The sequence below is a fragment of the Odocoileus virginianus genome, chromosome 1 (assembly GCF_023699985.2).
Source record: "Odocoileus virginianus isolate 20LAN1187 ecotype Illinois chromosome 1, Ovbor_1.2, whole genome shotgun sequence".
In the NCBI taxonomy this organism is placed as follows: domain Eukaryota; kingdom Metazoa; phylum Chordata; class Mammalia; order Artiodactyla; family Cervidae; genus Odocoileus; species Odocoileus virginianus.
This window is the reverse complement of record NC_069674.1, coordinates 56045609-56065042: the sequence shown is the minus strand read 5'-3', so window position 1 is coordinate 56065042 and position 19434 is coordinate 56045609. Positions and strand designations below refer to the sequence as shown.

Below are 19434 nucleotides of genomic sequence, written 5' to 3'. Positions count from 1 at the left end.
AAAAATACTAATTCAGTGGATATGCACATATTCAAGCTGTTTTAAAATAATAACAGCCCCACAGCTTGCTGACATGTCCTAATTTGTACTTTACCCTTCTCGTAGGAGTATGTCCATTCCTAACACCTTGGGCAATATTGGGCTGGTGTTTCTTTAGGGATTCTGGCTTTCCTAAGAAAAATAGCAGTGAGGTATTTGAGGAGTTTTCACTAATCTGGGGAATTCACAAGTACTTTTTATTTGCATAGTTGATGTCATTTCTCCAAAATTTGGCTATACTAGCAACAGTGGAAAGAGTCCCGTACTTATTTTAGAGATATGTAAAGCCCTTATATATCTCTAAAATAACTATGGGACTCTTTCCCTTAAGTGGACTTCAGATGACTCAGATGGTAAAGAATTCACCTGCAATGTAGGAAATCTGGGTTCGATCCCTGGGTCGGGAAGATCCCCTGGAGGAGAGCATGGCGACCCACTCCAGTATTCTTTCCTGGAGAATCCCATGGACAGAGAAGCCTGGCGGGCTACAGTCCATGGGGTCACAAAGAGTCGGATACGACTGAGCGACTCAGCACACAGCACAGCAAAATCCTTAAATAATTGTCTTAAAAACAATCCACATTTGTGGTATAAATTGTCAGTCTCCTCCCCATTCCGTCATATAGATGACACAGATGAGGATGTTCGGGTGTGTGTATAGCTACGTGTGTTGTTTATATAAATTGTCATTGTTAACACACAAACCGTTTCATACTAAACTTGGATGATTCAGATCACTTTCTGCTGGTGGAGTCAGAGTTGCGATTGTGTGTCGGGTGCAGAAATCCAGTTATGATCTAAATGAAGCAGACAAAAGGATGTCTTGGCCTTGATGTTGCCTGGCACCTGCACTTGAGAGTGGGTTTCTAGGTTTTATTCATTTAGCAAAGTATGTATTCTTTGAATGCCAGATATTCCTGACACTGGGTTAGACACAGAATGTGTGTGTTGTTGGGTGGGGAGGGACAGGACACAATCATGCATGTAACAGTTTGGGACTATGTGTGACCTTTTTTGTCTTCACACAAAAGATAAATTTCTTTTTTGAAAGTGACTTTGTTAAGCTTCACGGACACGGATTATTGGCTCTAACTCAGGCTCTCGCTTCTGAGAATTCAGTGTTTCTTATAAACCACGGTTGTTGTGGAAGGTCCAGGCCAGGCCAGATTGATCAGGGAATCTCCGCCAGCCGCCAAGCGCAGGTCAGACCATGCGTGTCCTGTACTTCACCTCGGACAGAGGCCACGAGGAGGAGCCAGCGGCTCCCCAGGCCGAACCAGAAAGAAGCAGCTCTGTGTGGTCCGTGGGCCTCAGCTGAGAAGCTGGCTGAGTCTTCCAGCTCCCTCAGTCTGCCTTCTTGGAGCTGCAGACACAGAACTCAGGGAGTTTCAACAGGAGCAGCCCTCTGGGGCCCTGCCAGGAATTTGCATCACAAACGCCAAAGGGGCCGACCTTCTTGGGCTTTGTTGGGGGTTGTGTGGCAGAAAATTCCTTATGCTGAAACTCCGCCTCGCCATCCCTTTTTGCTTTGTCTCTGTGTCTTTGTCCATCACTCTCATAATAGAAATAAGAAGGCGTCATACAGCCTGTTTAAAGAAGAGGTTGTCTTCTGCTGGGGAAAGGATGCCACAGCTTGGGCTAAGGTGAGGGGCTTCTGATCACTCTGAAGCATCGTCTTTGGAGAATCATTTGTTCTCTGGTTTATGTTTCTTTTAAAGTGGATATATATGGAGACAGAGAAAGAGAGAGAGGGAAAAGGAGAAGGAGAGAGAGAGAGAGAACTTCAGATAAGAAAACAGACATCACAACAAAAAATTCTGCTTATGTTTCTCTGAAGCCAAGGTGAGGAAGTAGAGAAGTGAGGAACATTGTTCTCTCTTTGTACTCTGGCCAAGAACTTTCTAAAGCCAGAGTCTGTTACAGGGGTTAGAACACACACACACACACACACACACACACACACGCATGCTTATATATACCTAAGGATGCACAGGCCTGAGGCCAGACACACACACACACACACACACACACACACACACACACACACACACTTGTATATACCTAAGGATGCACAGGCCTGAGGCCAGAAGGTTATTTTGAAAAATTGCATTGATTGCTTTATATATTTCACACACACACCTCTGACAAGCATTAATTTTGAAGCAGTTCTGTTAAAAGATTAACTGACCCATAGGAAAACATTTTTAGAGTATATTTGAACAGAAATCAGTTAGAATTGGTCAGTGCCAAACTGGAAGTGGTTAGGAACACTATCCACAGGAGCTGGTGGGGGAGGGAAGAGTCTCTTACAGAAAAGTGGAAATAAAGCAAGGGCTTTGTTAGACTGTTAGTCAAGTCTGGTTGCTTGTCCTTAGGTTTCCATTTCCTAACCTGGAGGCATTTGTAGGTTTCGGGTTTTGGACTGATTATATAGGCAGCCAGAGTATTAGAGCCGCCTCCTCTAAAGGGTGGCTTGTTCAATTAGTTTAACAGTTCCAAACTTAATGGAAAAGCTGCAAGATCAAGTTTCACCAGTTGTCCTGATTGTGTCCTTTACAAAGATCTAACCCCGGAGAGCCCCTTGCACCCAGTTGTCCTACCTTCTCCTAATTGTTACAGGAAGGGGAACCTTTTCCAGGTCTGGACAGTAGGTTCTTGTCGAACACTCAAAAATGAATTGTTCTAGAAGACAGTACTGATAAAGTAAAAGAAAAAACACTTTATTGGGAAGGGTTGCCTGGACAGAGAGCAGCAAGGTGGTACAGGAACCCAGAATAACTGCTCTGCCTCGTGGATCACAATCTCAGGTTTTATGGTTATGTGTAGTTTCTGGGTTGCCTCCGGGCAATCATTTTGCTTGTGCCCATATTTGGTCTGACACAGCATCCTTCCTGATGGTACGTGCAATCTCTCAGTCAAGATGGATTCCAGCAAGGATTTTGGGAGGTTGGTAGGACATATGGACTGGCTTCTCCACCCTCTTTGGACCCCTCCTGAATTCTCCTGGTTAGTTTTTGGTGGCAGCACCTTCCTCCATATTGGGACCTCCTGTTGCCAGACAACTCATGTAAGTTTCAATCACTGGTTCCCTAGTATAATCTCTTGTAGTCTGGAGCTATTCCTTAATCTTTCCTTTTCTGTCATGACTTTGACACTTTCAAGATCATAGGTCAGCCATCTTTAGAATATTCTCCAATTGAGGTTTATTAAAAAGTAGTTAATTAAAAGGTAATTATCAGGGAAAGATAAAAGCATGGCTTTCATACAGATATAAAATTGAACATATGTTACAAGAATGTATGTTATTCATTTGATATGAGGGAACTGGGCAGATGTTTTCACCCGTTCAAAGGAAGCTTCAAAGGACACAACTCTGCATGAAACAGAGGAATATTGAAATGAATTGCAAATGGAGACAAAACTGGTTTTTCACCTGCAGGGAAGAAGTCAGTTAAATCACTTCTAGACAAAACTGTGGACACTAATTTCCCTTTGAAACATAAATTCTCTTTTTCTATAGGTTTATCCAATGTTTTCTTGTTTTAGAAAATGTATGTGTTTGTCTAGAATATCACAAATGCTTGTGTTTGTTTCTTTGCATCCTATTAATTGCACATGATATCTCTGTCTTATTATTGATGTTCACTTTGACCACTTGTTAAGATACTGCCTTCCAAGTATCTCCCAGTAATGCTTTTTACCCCTTTTGTAAATGATTAAGAGAAAATCTTGAGTAGTTACCCATGGGAAGTGGAAAGTGGTACAAATCAGATTTATATATTTTTCCCTAGAGATTTAGTTCTTCAGCAGTACCAGCACACTACCTTTAAAGCAATGTAGGCCCATTCGTTCTTGTCTTATTCCCTGGGCTATAACTCATAACCGTTATTATTTATCGTGATGCTCAGTTTGTCCCCAGCATGGCTTTGGAAACTTCTTCAAGCTGTTTTCTGTGTCCTACCTTGTTTCCCATTATTCTTTGAGCATTTCTGTACTTTTTGGCTCAATAAAATGTTCTGGACTTTTCTTGGTCTTTTCTTGCCCCAGTCCTGGCCAGAGTCATTTCTCCAAGGAGCCCCAGTTCCTTTTAGTGGAGAGTAGTGTTTGGCTCTTGCGAAAGGGCCCAAACTCTGCTCAGGCTTGCCTTTCCATGGCCACCTACTTCCTTTACTCTGCCCATGGCAATTTGAAGGAGAAGAAAAGGAAGCTAATATAGATCTGGGTGAAACATGTCCTCCAGCCTTCTCAGCTGAAAAAAGACATTAGAACCGTCAAACCATAAACCACCCCAGCTGCACCCCACCCAGTAGGGATTCCTGGTGGAAAAAAACAGGATACTGGCCCTAGATAGCTAAGTGAAGTGAAAGTCGCCCAGTCATGTCCAACTCTTTGCGATTCCATGGACTATGTAGCCCACCAGGCTCCTTTGTCCATGGGATTTCCCAAGCAAGAATACTGGGATGGGTTGCCATTTCCTTCACTAGATAGTTAAGGTGCATATCAAAGGAATGATTTCAATGAGCCCAGACTCTTACATCTTCTAGTACTTAGAAAAACACTAAATCCACTTGCTTAAGAAGTCTGATTTGTCTTTATTTAACAGTAATCTTGATGTTCTGACTACCTGGTTTTTGTTGCGAAAATTCCTTTGTATACTGATTCCTCCCTTAAGGCCTTGGAGCAGTCCCTCAGAAGCAATCTGAGAGGCTGTACTATGGGCTTAAGTCCAAGTCCTTCAAATAGAACAAAATCCTCAACTCTTAGGTAGTGCATTTATTCATATATATTCATTATATATATAATATATAATTTAAGTAATTATATATATTATTTATTGATAAAGCTAAGTAAAAGAGGAGGAAGAGGAGAGGAAGAGGAAGATTACATACATTTTTAACTCCCCAGTTTTATCAAATACTAGATCTGATCACCTCGTGGTCATTTGGGTTTCTGAAGTGGTTACATTTACATTTATGTGGTTGAAATGTGAAACTTAACTTCTTCTGAATTGAATACCTACTCTGCAGGTGCCTGATGGTATAGTTAGTAGTTGAGTTACAGAGTCAGCCTTTGCCTTCATGGTGCTGGGAGGACTGTGAGATGTCCTAAGTCAAATGCCTGGTGTGTTCTTAGCACTGCAGACGTGGCTGCCACACTCAGTCCAGTCAAGGGAGGGAAATCAGAGGTCAGGGAGGCTTCACAGAGGTCAGGGAGCCTGGAGTGAATGTGGGATAGGGTTTAGCTAGTCTGACAAGGAGGGGAAGGATATTCCCCATTAAGGGAAGAACACACTTAATGCCAGAGATTTGGCAGGCTTGAGGAATGGGAAGTGGTTTGATAAGGATAGAATCACTTATTAGCTACTTTTTTTGACCTAATCTTTAGTTTTTTAAGAAGCATAAGTGTCCTTTTTTGCAGACAAGTTTTGTCGATTGTGAACTTTTTTTGCAGGCTCCAGTCCTTGAGTTCCGGCTGTCATTCAAGACTACTGCACTCCTCATAATGTCTTCCTTCAGAAGAAGCAGTTTTTTTTTTTTTTCCTCTAAGAAAAGAGGAAGTAGAATTAGTGGGCATTTTACCAAAGAAAGATAATCAACTATTTCTGTTCTGTTGAGCATATACTTAAGAACAACTGGATTAAGGCTGTGGGGCTCTACTTTTTCATTGAAAATATGCTCCCCCTTATTTCTAGTGATGTCCCCCTTGGTTGAATATATACTCATTCTGAGCCAGAGGGAGTGTTTTTGTTGCCTTTGTGTGCGTGCTCAGTCACTAAGTTGTGTCTGACTCTTTGCGACCCCATAGGCTATAGCCCACTAGGCTCCTCTGCCAATGAAATTTTTCAGGCAAGATACTGGAGTGGGTTGCCATTTCCTCCTTCAGGGGATCTTCCTGACCCTGGGATCAAACCCCGTCATCTTCAGTGGCTCCTGCACTGCAGGTGGATTCTTTGCCACTGAGCCACCTGGGAAGCCCCTTTTGTTGCCTTTATTCAAAAGTAAATGCATTAGGTTGGTTATAGTAGTTTAATCCCTATTTTTGATTGTTTTGTGTCATTAATAAACATCAATTTATTACTTGGAGAAATGTTTTGAAATGAATTAACTGCCCTTAATGGCTGTTAAACCTGTCATATAGCTCACTCTGGGCTTTCTTCATGATATGTAATTTGTGTAAAGTTCATTGCTGTCATGCATGCTCCTTACATAGTTGTTTTTGAATTTTACAGACGATACCAGAAATTGCAGAAGATCATGAAGCCTTGGTAAGAATTTCTGATCTGTTGATATAGATGATGTAACACTTCCTTCTTCTCTGAATAATTAAACTCTGTCCTCTGATTGTGTAACTATGTGTCTAGATATTTTGAGTGATTTTTTTTTTTTTTGCTCTCTTTTTGATGTTCTTATAAACAGGTTCTTTAAAAAATTATTTCCCTTTTCTTTTTGCTTTGTGGTAGAGAGTGTTTTATGTTTGTAACCACAGAATGATCACATCAGGATTGCTACCCTTCTCTTGGAGCAAGGCTAGGCATAATTTTATGTATTACTTTAAACAAAACCTTTCTTTTTTGTGGCCTATGTAATGTTCAAAGTCAAAAATCTTTGATTTTCTTCACTGACTTGGTAAGAAAAAGATCCACATAAAAATATTGAAGATTCACATATAGAAGGAAAATTATTTACTTTCAGTCTGAGAAAATGTTCAGTCATATATATATTTGTGAATTGCATGATAATTGTGTCTGGAGATCTCAAAACCTCTTTCTTAGGGTATTCTCTCCTCAGTGCCTTTATTATTCATGAAACAAGAGAAGTCCAAATAGGATCTTATAAACTCTCTGTAATAGGCTGAACGAATTTCCATTTTGCCCAGTTGTTAAGCATACAGTTTAAGCTTGAGAAGGAAGATTGAACAGCATCTGAAAACGTGCACCTTATTTTTAAGCCTCCAGAGAAAATCCTGAACAGTGTAATAGTGATCTCCAAGCATTCATCTTCCCCTACCCCTCCCACTAGAAAAAGTATTAGTTGCAGGAACTGTTCAGTTATTAAATTCTAATAAGATAGAAACATTGAATTTTTAGGATAAAGCTTCTTAAATCTAATTTTGATATATATTTTAATACAGTAGAAACACTTAATGGTAATGACAATAGAATCCATCTCTTGTTGAGAATTTACTCTGTCCTGGGCACTGTCTCAATGTTTAAATGTTTACCCTTGTTACTTCTAATTCACACTTTTATCCACAACACAAGATGAGTAAAATTAGGATTATTTCCTTGATGCAGAAGTTAAAGTGAGGTGGTATTGGGATTCAAACTGGTTATTTCTTCTCCAGTAACCTAATACAATTTGTTAATGCAAAATTTTGGACTCCAGCCAAAATAACTTCTTAAAATTTATCTGTCAGCAGTTTTAATCTTTTGGTATATAGGGGCATTGCAAGTGTGAATCATGATTTTTATTTATGATGGACAAAATCAATGCTCAGGATCCTGGTTCTGGTAATGGCAAAGTAGCCTAATCTGACTAAGGACCATAGATAACAATTCTGAACTCTAGACATAATATTGCAAACAAAAACATCTGAAAACAAGTATTTAAGGAACTAAAGAACAACTGAAACAGACAGAAGAAGTCAGTCAGTCTTTGAGAGAACAAATTGGCTCTAGCTGAGATTTGTGTGTTCACAGCTTTTTGCCTGAGGATCCCTGCTCATCCAGGTAGCGTGTGCTGCACGTGTGCTAGGTCACTTCAGTCGTGTCCAGCTCTGTGCCTGCTGTGGACTGTAGCCTGCTAGGCTCCTCTGTCCGTGGTGATTCTCCAGGCAAGAATACTGGAGTGGGTTCCCATGCCCTCCTCCAGGGCATCTTCCTGAACCAGAGAGTGAACCCGCGTGACTTACGTTTCCTGAGTTTTTTGAGGTGTTGTTGGTTTTTTTTTTTTTTTCACCACTAGCGCCACCTGGGAAGCCCCATCCAGGTACCATGGAGCGATAAAAACCCTCAATCTTAGTGCTAGTGGTGGTACATGCCTCCTTTGTCCATGCAACATAATTTGGGGCTGGCAGAGCGACTAGATAATTAAGGAAAATCCATGAAAGAAAGGAGGCTCAGAGGATGTGAAACCCCCATAAATAAATATGAATTCTGCCCAAATATATCACTGATCACTGAAGTGTGAATGTACATGTGTGTATGTGAACCCCAAAGCGTATTCAGATTTTTTGTTTCCTTGTGGGTCAGTTTTGATGTGTCAGTTTAGTCCCCTGAGCAGCTAATGCTGAGATGGAGTGAGGAGAGTAAGAGGTTTACTGGAGGATGGGTGGTACTTTGTGGCACAAAGTGAGGTTGGATATGAAACCTTTCAGATATTGAGATAGAGCTGATGCCTGCGCAAGGAAGAAGAAAAGAGGAAGCAGGTGTAGATCTGACAGTCCCAGCCAACCCAATAGGAAGCTCAGTATAAATACAGACTGTTAGAGGGGTTACACAATGAAAATTGGTTACACTGGTGAGTTTTATTATGCACATGCAGAAGAAATACTGAATCTACACATATGGTTTCAGAAAAGAGAGATGGTGGGGAAAAGTTCCCAATCATTTGATGAGGCCTGTAAGGCCAGTATCACTCTGATAACAAAACCTGACAAAGCTAATTTAGGAAATAAAAATTATAGGCCACCTAATGAACAGAGGTGCAAAACTCCCCAGAAACATATGAACAAATATAAGCAAGCAAGGTATGAAGAAGATTTGTGGCAATAAAGATTTATCTCAGAAGAAGTTTAACATCTGAAAATCAGTCACCATGATTTAGAAAAATAAAGGAGAAAACTTAAACAGAAAAACCACCTTTATGGATACAAAAAATAGATAACAGATACAGAAAAAGCATTTCATAGCATCCAACACTCATTCATAAGTATTCTCAGCAATCTGGGGATAGAGGGAACTTCTTCCACCTAATAAAGATTATCTACAAAAAAAAAAAGCAGTATCCTTAATGTTGGAAGATGAATCCCTACTCCTCCCACTAAAAATTGGGAATAAGGCAAATATATATTCACTTTTTGCACTTCTAGTCAACATTGTACTATAGTTGTTAGCCTTAGCAATAAGTCAAATAGAAATAAAAGACAATGGTCAGAAAGGAAGAAATAGGGGCTTCCCTGACAGCTTAATGGTAACGGTAAAGAATCGGCCTGCCAATGCAGGAGACACGGGTCCCACCTCTGATCTGGGAAGATCCCACATGCCAAGGAGCAACTAATCCTGCATGCCACAACTACTGGGCCTGAGCTCTAGAGCCCAGGAGCTTAAACTACTGAGAGCTACGCGCCCCAGAGCCTGCACTCTGCAACAAGAGAAGCCACTGCAATGAGAAGCCTGCACACCACAACTAGAAAGTAGCCCCACTTGCCACAACTAGAGAAAGCTGTGCAGCAATGAAGGCGGAGCACAACCAATAATAAATAAATTTTTAAAGATACTCATATTAAAAAAAAGAAGTAAAAAAACTTTATCCATAGAAAATCCTAAGATATCTACAAAAAATGGCTTGATCTCATAACTGAATTTATCAAAGTTTCAGAATATGACATTAGTATGTAAAAGGGATATATTTTTATACTTTAATAGCAAACAACTGAAACATGAAATTTTATAATTTCCATTTACAGATGTCAGAAATGATAAAATTCTTAGAAATTAATTTTAAGAGGAGACATCAAAACCTGTTGTCTGAAAAATAAAAATATTGCTGGAAGAAATTAATGAAGACCTAAATAAGTAGAGAATACAGCATTTTATGGATTGGAAGACACAGTATTGTTAAGATAGCAGTTCTCCCCAAATTAGGTTTAGTGCAATACAGTTTTTTTAAAAAGAAACTACAAGCCAATCTTAAAAATTTAAAGAAAATGCATTGGACCTAGAAGAGCCGAAACAATCTTGAAAGACCCATAAAAATCAATAAAGTTGGAAGATTTCATTAACTGCCTTAAAGACTTCCTACATAGTCAGTAATTAACATACTGTGATATTGATATAAAAGGATAGACAGATCCACAGAATAGAATAAAGAGTCTAACATTGATCCACAGTTAAATTTGCAACAAAGGAGCTGAAAGAATGTGTGTTGATATATCATGCTGTGATTCTAAAGGGTATGCCCAATGGGGCAATTTAGAAATCCATACATTTCTGTGTCTGTAAGTTTTACCACAAAAATAAAATAAGCAGGGTAGAGCAAAGTTATATCATTAACTTTGGCAATTAGGGATACATTCAGTATGATTTATTAATAACTTTTAAAGTGGTCTTTATTTTCGTCTTTTCTCTGCTTCTCTCTTGGGCATGGCACCCAATGAAAACATTTGGAAGCACTATTTGATAAAACTAACGGCATAAAATTTAAATTCTTTGAGATTGGCTGAATTTTCTTGGAAAGAAGATGGTCTCTACTGAATTGATGAGAAACATTTATTTGAATCATTCCAGCACACATGGTGTGTTGGCTGTGACATGGCTCTCAACCAGCATGTAAAGTTTGTAGTCAGCTTAATCTGTGGCAGCCAGTACTGCAAAATCTTTAGCTTAGCACTTTATAAAAAAACAAATAAACCAAACAAATAAAAATGCTCCCCGCATGTGCCATGTGGTTGCTTTATATCTATAATCCTTTTAGCCTTGATCTTCTGCACCCAGCACTGATTTCAAGACAGGATCTTGGCTCTTGCCTTTCCTCTTTGGAACCTGAATCACTCCTCTAGCAGTGGAAATAAACATCTGTTTCAGGGTTCAATAAGAGCTTTTGTAGCTGCCTCAGTTGAGATGAGGTGAGTGAGTCCCTTGATTTGGAAGGTAATAACATTTTAGCACTGCCATCCTTTCCTTGCAACTGAGGATTTAAAGTTGAATTTTGAAAAATGTCTCCCATGGAAAGGTAGTATGCCATCCAGCAACCAGTTATAATGAATTATATATGTCATATATATAGTATATATAATGCAATGTATTATATACATATTCTATATAATCATATATGTATATATATCATATAATAGATAAAATATGTCATTAGATATATATTAATTTACACAGTATATAAGATATACATTATATATACAATATATTGTATCATATATAAATATATCTAATAACATTTTATATATTATATAAGATGCATATACATACATATGATTATATAGCATATGTATGTCTAATAACATTAATCCATAGAGTTTATAATTACATGTGTGTGTGCTCAGTCATTTGGTTGTGTCCAATTCTTTGCAACCCTATGGACATTAACCCACCAGGCTCCTCTCTCCGTGGAATTTTCAAGGCAAGAATACTGGAGTGGGTTGCCAATTCCTCCTCCAGGAGATCATCATCCCTGACTCAGGGATCAAATCCACATCTCCTGTGTCTCCTGCATTATAAGTGGATTTTTTACAGCGGAGCCACTGGGAAGGCCCCCTTATAATTATATATGTGGTCAGATAGTAAAGAATCCTCCTGCCAGTGCAGGAGATGCAAGAGACATGGGTTCGATCCCTGGGTCAGGAAGATCCCCTGGAGAAGGGAACAGCATCCCACTCCAATATTCTTGCCTGGAGGGACAGAGAAGCCTAGCAGGCTATAGTCCATGGGGTCGCAAAGAGTCAGACACGACTGAGTGACTAACACTTTCACTTTCACAAGTATAGAAAGTGTTATTAGATAATATTTATATAAGTATAAATTAAGGAAATAGCAACCCACTCCAATATTCTTGCCTGGCTAATCCCACAGACAGAGAAGCCTGGCAAGTCACAAAGAGTAGGACACTACTGAGTGACTGAGCGCACATGATATAACATTTATATGAAACTTTTTTGGACCAAGAGAGTGATCCTTCCCCTGGACACCTTGGTGTGTGATGTAAAGAAACTTCCCTCACTTATCAACCGTTGACACTAACTGGTGATTGCCAAACACAGACAGCCCTAGCTGCAGTCTCAGAAATAGTGCTCCAGTTCCAACCAGGGAGATTGAAATGCTAGTTCCCCAAAGCAGCTTGGAGATTTGGAAAGCAAACAGTGCTGTTTCTCTTTTTCTGCATCTTTTGCCCCGGGTCCTGGGATCCTGTCTGAGGAGTCTGTAGGCAGAGATCTGGGGCGTTTGAGGAAGAGGGAGTATCTCAAGATGTCACTGAGGCCATTTGGATTATGAGTCCATTGAGCGAGGAAAAGAGTTATGTTGCCTTCAGATAATTAGAGAGCATAAGTACAATTTATCTTTTGCTTCTAAAGCAGTTAATGAAGACTGATACTGTCTTTAGTCCAAGATATAGGGAATGTAAAGAAGAGTTTGTTTCTAGCCATGTGTTACTCCTTTTTCTGTTTCTATTGCTTTTCTCTTAGTGACAATACCAAGGCAATGTTTTTACACTGCATGGAAGCTATGAATGCCATCCTCCAATGTCATGTACATCTTTTACAAACTGAGGTCTTTCAGCATGCCAGGTGTAAAGAAATGCAAACTATTCGTTACCAGTTGTGTGTGTATGTGTGTGCTCAGTCGTGTCTGGTTCTTTGCAAACCCATGAACTGTAGCCCACCAGGCTCCACTGTCCATGGAATTTTCCAGGCAAGAATACTGGAGTGCATTGCCATTTTCGACTCCAGGTTCATTATCACTTAGTGGTTGTTTTTCTCCTTTTTTTGAGTAAAAAAATTGTTAATATTGTTTGTGTGTGTGTGTAAGTTGCTCAGTCACGTCCGACTCTCTGTGAACCCTTGGACTGTAGCCCGCCAGGCTCCTCTCTCCATAGGGATTCTTGGGGCAAGAATACTGGAGTGAGTTGCCATGTCCTTCTCCAGGGGCTCTTCCTGACCCCAGGCATTGAACTGCAGGCAGATACTTTACCGTCTGAGCCACGAGGGAAGTTAGTTAATATTGTTTACCCAAATTATACAACTAAGTAATAAATTACATAATATTGTTCACTGAAAACTCTATACATAATTATGTAATGTTTTCACAGTGATACTAATGTCTAATAATCTGTTAATAAATCTTACTAATTGATTTTATTTCCTGGCTCTCTTATTTTCCTGAAGAAATTTCTTTTTTTTTGTTGCAAGCTAGTGTTTAGATTTTCTTATGACTCATTGTAGGAAGAGTCATTCTGTAATTTTTCTATAACCTTTCTTACTCGTCCTTTTAATCCATTTTCTACCTATCTACTTTTTTTGTTTTCTTAAAGTAAGCTTGAGTTTTCTGGTTTGGAATTTCTTTTTGGGGCATGATTCTCTGATGCCACCTAGGGGGAACCTGTAAGATGGGGATTGCTTGTCTGTGACTCAGAGAAGTCTTTTAAAAATATATGCTGCTTTTTTTATCTGACTTGAAAGGTTTGGCTTTCCTGGCTTTTTTTTTTTTTTTTTTTCTGGCTCCAAGGACAGAAAATTCTTGTCACAATGAAGACAGACATTTGAAAATCATGAGCTTCGTGTACCTTTTTAAAATACCTCTTTGCATAATGATAATAACTGATATTCATATGCTGCCTTCTGTGTGTTATACACTGTTCAGAGGGCTGTAAGTGTGATAACTCCTTTCATTTCCCCAGGAATCCTCTGAGTAAAGTATCAGCACCACTAGCAGCATCATTGTCATCCTTTTTTTTAAAAAATGAGGAAACTCGGGGCACAGAATATGTCAGTGACTTGTCCACTTACAGCTGTCCACCTCTGCTGTCTGACTCCAGAAATCACCCACTTAACCATTTCCATCTAGCGCGTCTCATCCCCTCTGGTGTCTGATACCTTTGGATCACAGTCCCTTCCTGAGAGTCACCTCCTCTTTTATAGATTTATTTTCAGCACCTGAGATGATGCAAGATTTCCAAGGTCCTCCATGGAGGCCAGGCTGAGAACACTGGGAAGAAGGGGAACTGCAAAGGTGTTTTAAAAGAAATAGGAGCCAGTTTTCTATTCTGTTAATTGAAAATGAATGGGAAGACTCCATCTAAACACTTTATGAAACTCTGTAAAGTAGCAATCATGATATATAGGAGTCTACAGATTAAAAATCTGAACTACTAAATTTATTTTAAAAAAATCAAGCATACGAATCAGTGTGGTTGTATACAGTATGGAGATTCTGATGGGCATAATTTATTGTACCTGAAGGGACAAAACTTATCTTGAGAGATTTAAGTTAATACTATCATGGTGATAATTTATGGTAGAGGTGAGTTTCTATAGAAGATTCTCAAAGTTGTTTTGAAAGCACTAGAAACCAGGTTGTTGTCTGGTAAAGGGTGTGGATGTGAGAGTTGGACTATAAAGAAAGCTGAGCGCCAAAGAATTGATGCTTTTGAACTGTGGTGTTGGAGAAGACTCTTGAGAGTCCCCTGGACTGCAAGAAGATCCAACCAGTCCATCCTAAAGGAGATCAGTCCTGGGTGTTCATTGGTAGGACTGATTTTGAAGCTGAAACTCCAATACTTTGGCCACCTGATGTGAAGAGCTGGCTCATTTGAAAAGACCCTGATGCTGGGAGGGATTAGGGGCAGGAGGAGAAGGGGATGACAGAGGATGAGATGGCTGGATGGCATTACTGACTCGATGAACATGGGTTTGGGTGAACTCCGGGAGTTGGTGATGGACAGAGGTCCTGGCATGCTGTGGTTCATGAGGTCGCAAAGAGTCGGACACAACTGAGCGAATGAACTGAACTGAACTGAAGGGGTGTGGATGGAGCTATTATAGAAGGCAATTCTTTTACCTGAGTTTGCCTGATCTGTTTAAATTTCTAACTTATTCATAAGACACTTCCTACAGCTTCTGAATCACAGCAAGTCAATGGGCAGCAATCATTATTATCTATAATATTCTAGAAAGGTATTCTATAAAGCCTATTAACTAAAGTTAAAATGCTGGACAGTGTAACATAGAAATAAATATGCTTATTTACATATATGTTTGTATCTATGAGTGTGTGTATGTGTGTAAATGCACTCACCAAACACACACACACACACACACATACACACACACCTAGGTATATTTGGGCCACATGAATCTTTTGCAAAGTGCTGATACTTTTAATAGAATTATTTATAACCTTCCCTGTTGGATACCCAGAGGTAATAAGAGAAGCGTGTTGCCCTCTTCCTAATATTTGTTTGCTGAGGAGCTTTTTTAAGCTATCATTTTCTGAATGCTTATACACTGCACTTCATTCAGTGCTCCACCAGTAGCCCTGTGATGAAACCGATTTCACCATCCAGTTTTTCAGTGGAGAGGACGATGGCCTAGAGAATCTTAGGGACCCACTCGGGGCAATACAGCTCACCTGAGTGAGACTGTGAATCCAGGTCTGCCCCCCAGAGGCCCTGGCCCCTCACTGTGAAGCTGCCTGCCTCCTTCCTACTGACCCACGTGTGTAAGGACGTTGTCTGGGGCCCAGCTGCTTATCCCAGTGATCTTTTACAGTTCTGCTTGTATTTATCTTTCTAAAGCATTCTCACTTCCATCTCTCCTTGTGCTGAACTCTTGGGCCCATCACCCTCACGCCTCCTTGTTTTTTCCAGCTTTGGAGACATGCTGTCCTTCACCCTGACGGCCTTTGTGGAGCTGATGGACCATGGGATAGTGTCCTGGGATACGTTTTCGGTGGCATTCATTAAGAAGGTAATTCAGATTGTGCTTTCCAAGCTCAAACCATTTCTTTTTTTACAGATATTTTTCTATGCTTTGAGCTTATTGCAAAGTTGTTTCCTTTAGTTCTTTGTGTTAAAGGGCGAGTGTGATTTTTGATAGTATTATATATATGGTGGTCTGAGGGCCTAAATTCTATATAAAAATGGCATTTTCTCCCCAGCGGGATCATAAAGGTTGTACAAGAGAACCCCTAGTTGAAGGTGACATGTTAAAACCCCTCTTCTGGACGCCATTGTTTTTAAGACCTACGAGGAACTAGAGTTCCTAGTATCTTTCCTGAACGTTCTCTCCTCAACCAGATGTTTAGGAGAAGGGAAGAAGGCAAAATATATTTATTGCTACATGACTGGGTCTGAAGCAGGAATGTAAGAGAAAAAGGGGTGCTTGGGTCCATGCCTTTTAGGCAAAGTAAGCCTGCTCACTCGTAATATTGGTGGAGTTAAGTGTCTCTGGGATCAACTAGTTCAGTTGGTTCCTACTGTCCTTAGGAGGAAGCTAACAAGGGGGCAGGCAAAGGTGGACCTGGTGTGAGGAGAGAAAGCAGAAGAGCCCCCCACCATTCCTAGCAGTTGAATAGTAGTAAAAACACATCTGCAAATTTACAATTCTCTTTCCAGTCTTCTAACCAAAAATGAATAGCCTTGACTTTTTAACTATTAAGGGTAGTATTAAATCAAGAATCGTCATTATTAATTTGTTAACTTATTTTTCCTCTCTTTGTGAAATGGTTTATAAATGTATTGGCATCTTTCTTTCTGCTGTTACTGGAAATGAAGAGATATTTGGAATTCATATATTTGTCTTAAATGTCTAGATTCCTGGGAAGAATGGTCTAAAATAAAGAACTTTAGAGAGTCTTTGTGAAAGCTAGAAAATAAAACCAAAATCCAAGATGAGTCACTTGAGTTTTTTTTTTTTACACTTGAGTTTTTAAGAGCTTTTAGTTTGAAATCATGGTTAACTTATAGAAAATTTGAAAAAAAAAAAAAAAAGTACAAAATGTTCCAAATGACCTTCAACCAACTTCCTTAATGATAGTATTTTGCATAATAATAGTATTATCAAAACTAGGAAATTAACAGTGCTATAATACTATCACCATTAATTGATTTCACCAGTTTTTCTCTGGTTAAGGACTCAAAACTGCGTTTAGTTATCATGTTTCCTTAGTGTCTCCCAATATGATCATTCCTGTTTTTCCTTGTCTTTCATGACTGACAGTTTCGAAGAATACTGGTCAGTTATTTTGTAGACTGTCCCTCAATTTGGGTTTGTTTGATAATTCCCTTAAATCAAGGTTATGCATTTTTGGCAAGAATGTCAGAGAAGTAATGTTGTGCCCTTTTTAGAGGATCGCATTGGAATATGTGATGTTGGTATCTCTTATTAATGGTGACCTTGATTATGTGGTTGAGACGCAGCAGATACCACTGGGTCTCCCGACTCTGAAGTTACATCTTTTCCTTTTGAAGTTAATCAGTACCTGGAGGGAGTTACTGCCTTGAACTGAAGAGCATAGGAGAGCCCTCAGTCTGTCAAATGAGGATGTTTGGAATAGAAGTCTCACAGATTGAATACCTGAATGATGTTGTCTATTTATTTCAGGCAAGAACTGATTGGGAACCCAAGGTCTTCTTGATGTACCTCTGAATCCTTTTTTCTTACATAAGGGCATAAAGCCAAGAAAAAATGCATAGTAAGAACCTAAGAAAACACACAAAGAAGGATGAAGCCTCTTTTTGCCTGTATTTGTCAGTGGCATGAATTGCTTAGGAAAAAAGAAAAAGAGAGAGAGAGAAATGAGTGTAGAAGAGAAAGCCAAGGCAATCCAGATGTGTTAGGAAGTATTCTTCTTTGGTGGTGGCAGGTAATGAATATAAGCATTAGGTTTTAAATGCAGAGAAAAAATTACTGTATTTTGTGTTTCCAAGATAAAAGTTCTAGAGAAATGGAGTATTATTTAGCCATAAAAGAGTGAAATATTGCCATTTGCAGCAACATGGGTGAACCTAGAGATTATTATACCAAGTGAAGTAAGTCAGACAGAGAAAGACAAATATTATATGATGTTACTTATATGTAGAATCTAAAAAGTAACACAAATGAATGTATTTACAAAACAGAAACAGTCTTATAGAGATGGAAAACAAGTTTATGGTTACCAAAGGGGAAAGAGGAGAGGGATAACATAGGAGTATGGGATTAACAGATACACACTACCATATATAAAATAGGTAAATATATATATATAATAGGTAAATATATATATATAAATATATAGGTGTATATATATATATATAATAGGTAAATATATATATATATGTATAATAGGTAAACAATAAGAATTTACTCTATAGTGCAAGGAACTATATTCAATAACTTCTAGTAACCTATAATGGAAAAATATCTGAAAAAGAAAAAATATGTATGTATATATATACATGGACCTCCCAGGTGGGGCAGTGGTAAAGAATTCTCCTGCCAGTGCAGAGTTGAGAGTTCAATCCCTGTATCAGGAAGAGCCCCTGGAGAAGGAAATGACAATCTACTCCAGTATTCTTGCTTGGAGAAACCCCTGGACAGAGAAGTCTGGAGGTCTATAGTCCATGGGATCGCAGTCGGACTTGATTGAGAGATTGAGCACCCACACATGAAGGTAAATACATATACATATAAAACTGAATGACTCTGCTGTACTAAAACTGATACAACACTGGAACTCAACTATACTTCCAATTTAAAAAAAAAGTTCTAGGGAGGCAACTTTAAATCTGAAGATACTGGGTTTTGCAGATATTTTTTATACTTAAAATTTTTAAATTCAGTCTGAGTTTATGGCGGGCTTTTCTTTTCTACTTTCAAATTGCTTTGCCTTTTCTGATATTAGAGCCTCTTTTGCTATAAAAACAATGCTGTTCTGAATGTGAATTCCTTGAAGTTAGGCTGTGCTTTCAGCAACATTATCTCTTGATTCCTGTAGCAATCCTTTGCAGTAAGTGTTGTGTGCCTGGTCAGGAGGGGAGGACACAGTGCCTTGGGGAGGTAGAGTGAGGTTCTGGAGAATGGGGTGTCATCGGCCCCCCATTTCAGGGCTCCCTCCCGCATCAGCATGCACCTGCACTTTAAATGTTGGAAAGAAGAGATTCTGAAGGACAGAAGGACAGACTTGTTGAAACACCATTGCCTCTTGTTCAGCCCTCCCTGACCTCACTGGGGCAGAGTTAACTGATTTTTTCTGCTCTTCATTCTCCTGGAATCTTGTCCATGCCCCTGTTCCATCACTTATCACTCTCCTGTGAATTTTTTGTTCTTTTGATTGGCTCTCCCAAGAAAGCCTGGTGGAACCAGGATGGGACCACTGCTTTCTTCTAGCCTATCTCCTCAGAGTGTGGCGTAGAGTCAGACCTTAATACATTTCTGTGAAAATGAATAAATGAAATTTACTTTGAAAGTATTTTTCTGAACTCTATAACTTGAAGAAAAAAAAAGAATACAGTGCCACCGTATTTAAATGTATTTCAAGTAAAACTTCAGCTATGAATGGAAAGGAATTACAAAGGTATCTTTCTTTAAATGGGAGATGTGGTTAGAGAGAATGACAATAATCTAATTTTCTAACTGCTTATGAAAATGGTTTTCACTCACTGAAATTAACCAAAATCATATTAGATC

The 19434-nt window shown here is 39.2% G+C and overlaps 1 protein-coding gene across 5 annotated transcripts in view; it reads left to right on the top strand.

The window, feature by feature from the left end:
• Positions 1–19434, top strand: part of ELMO1 (engulfment and cell motility 1) — a 573189-nt gene that overhangs the window by 184419 nt on the left and 369336 nt on the right. For all 5 annotated transcript variants that reach the window (XM_070468476.1, XM_070468480.1, XM_070468477.1 and 2 more), the window contains exons 7-8: positions 6269–6304; positions 15633–15732. In XM_070468476.1, coding sequence (XP_070324577.1) covers positions 6269–6304; positions 15633–15732 — 136 coding nt within the window. The remainder of the gene's footprint in view (positions 1–6268; positions 6305–15632; positions 15733–19434) is intronic.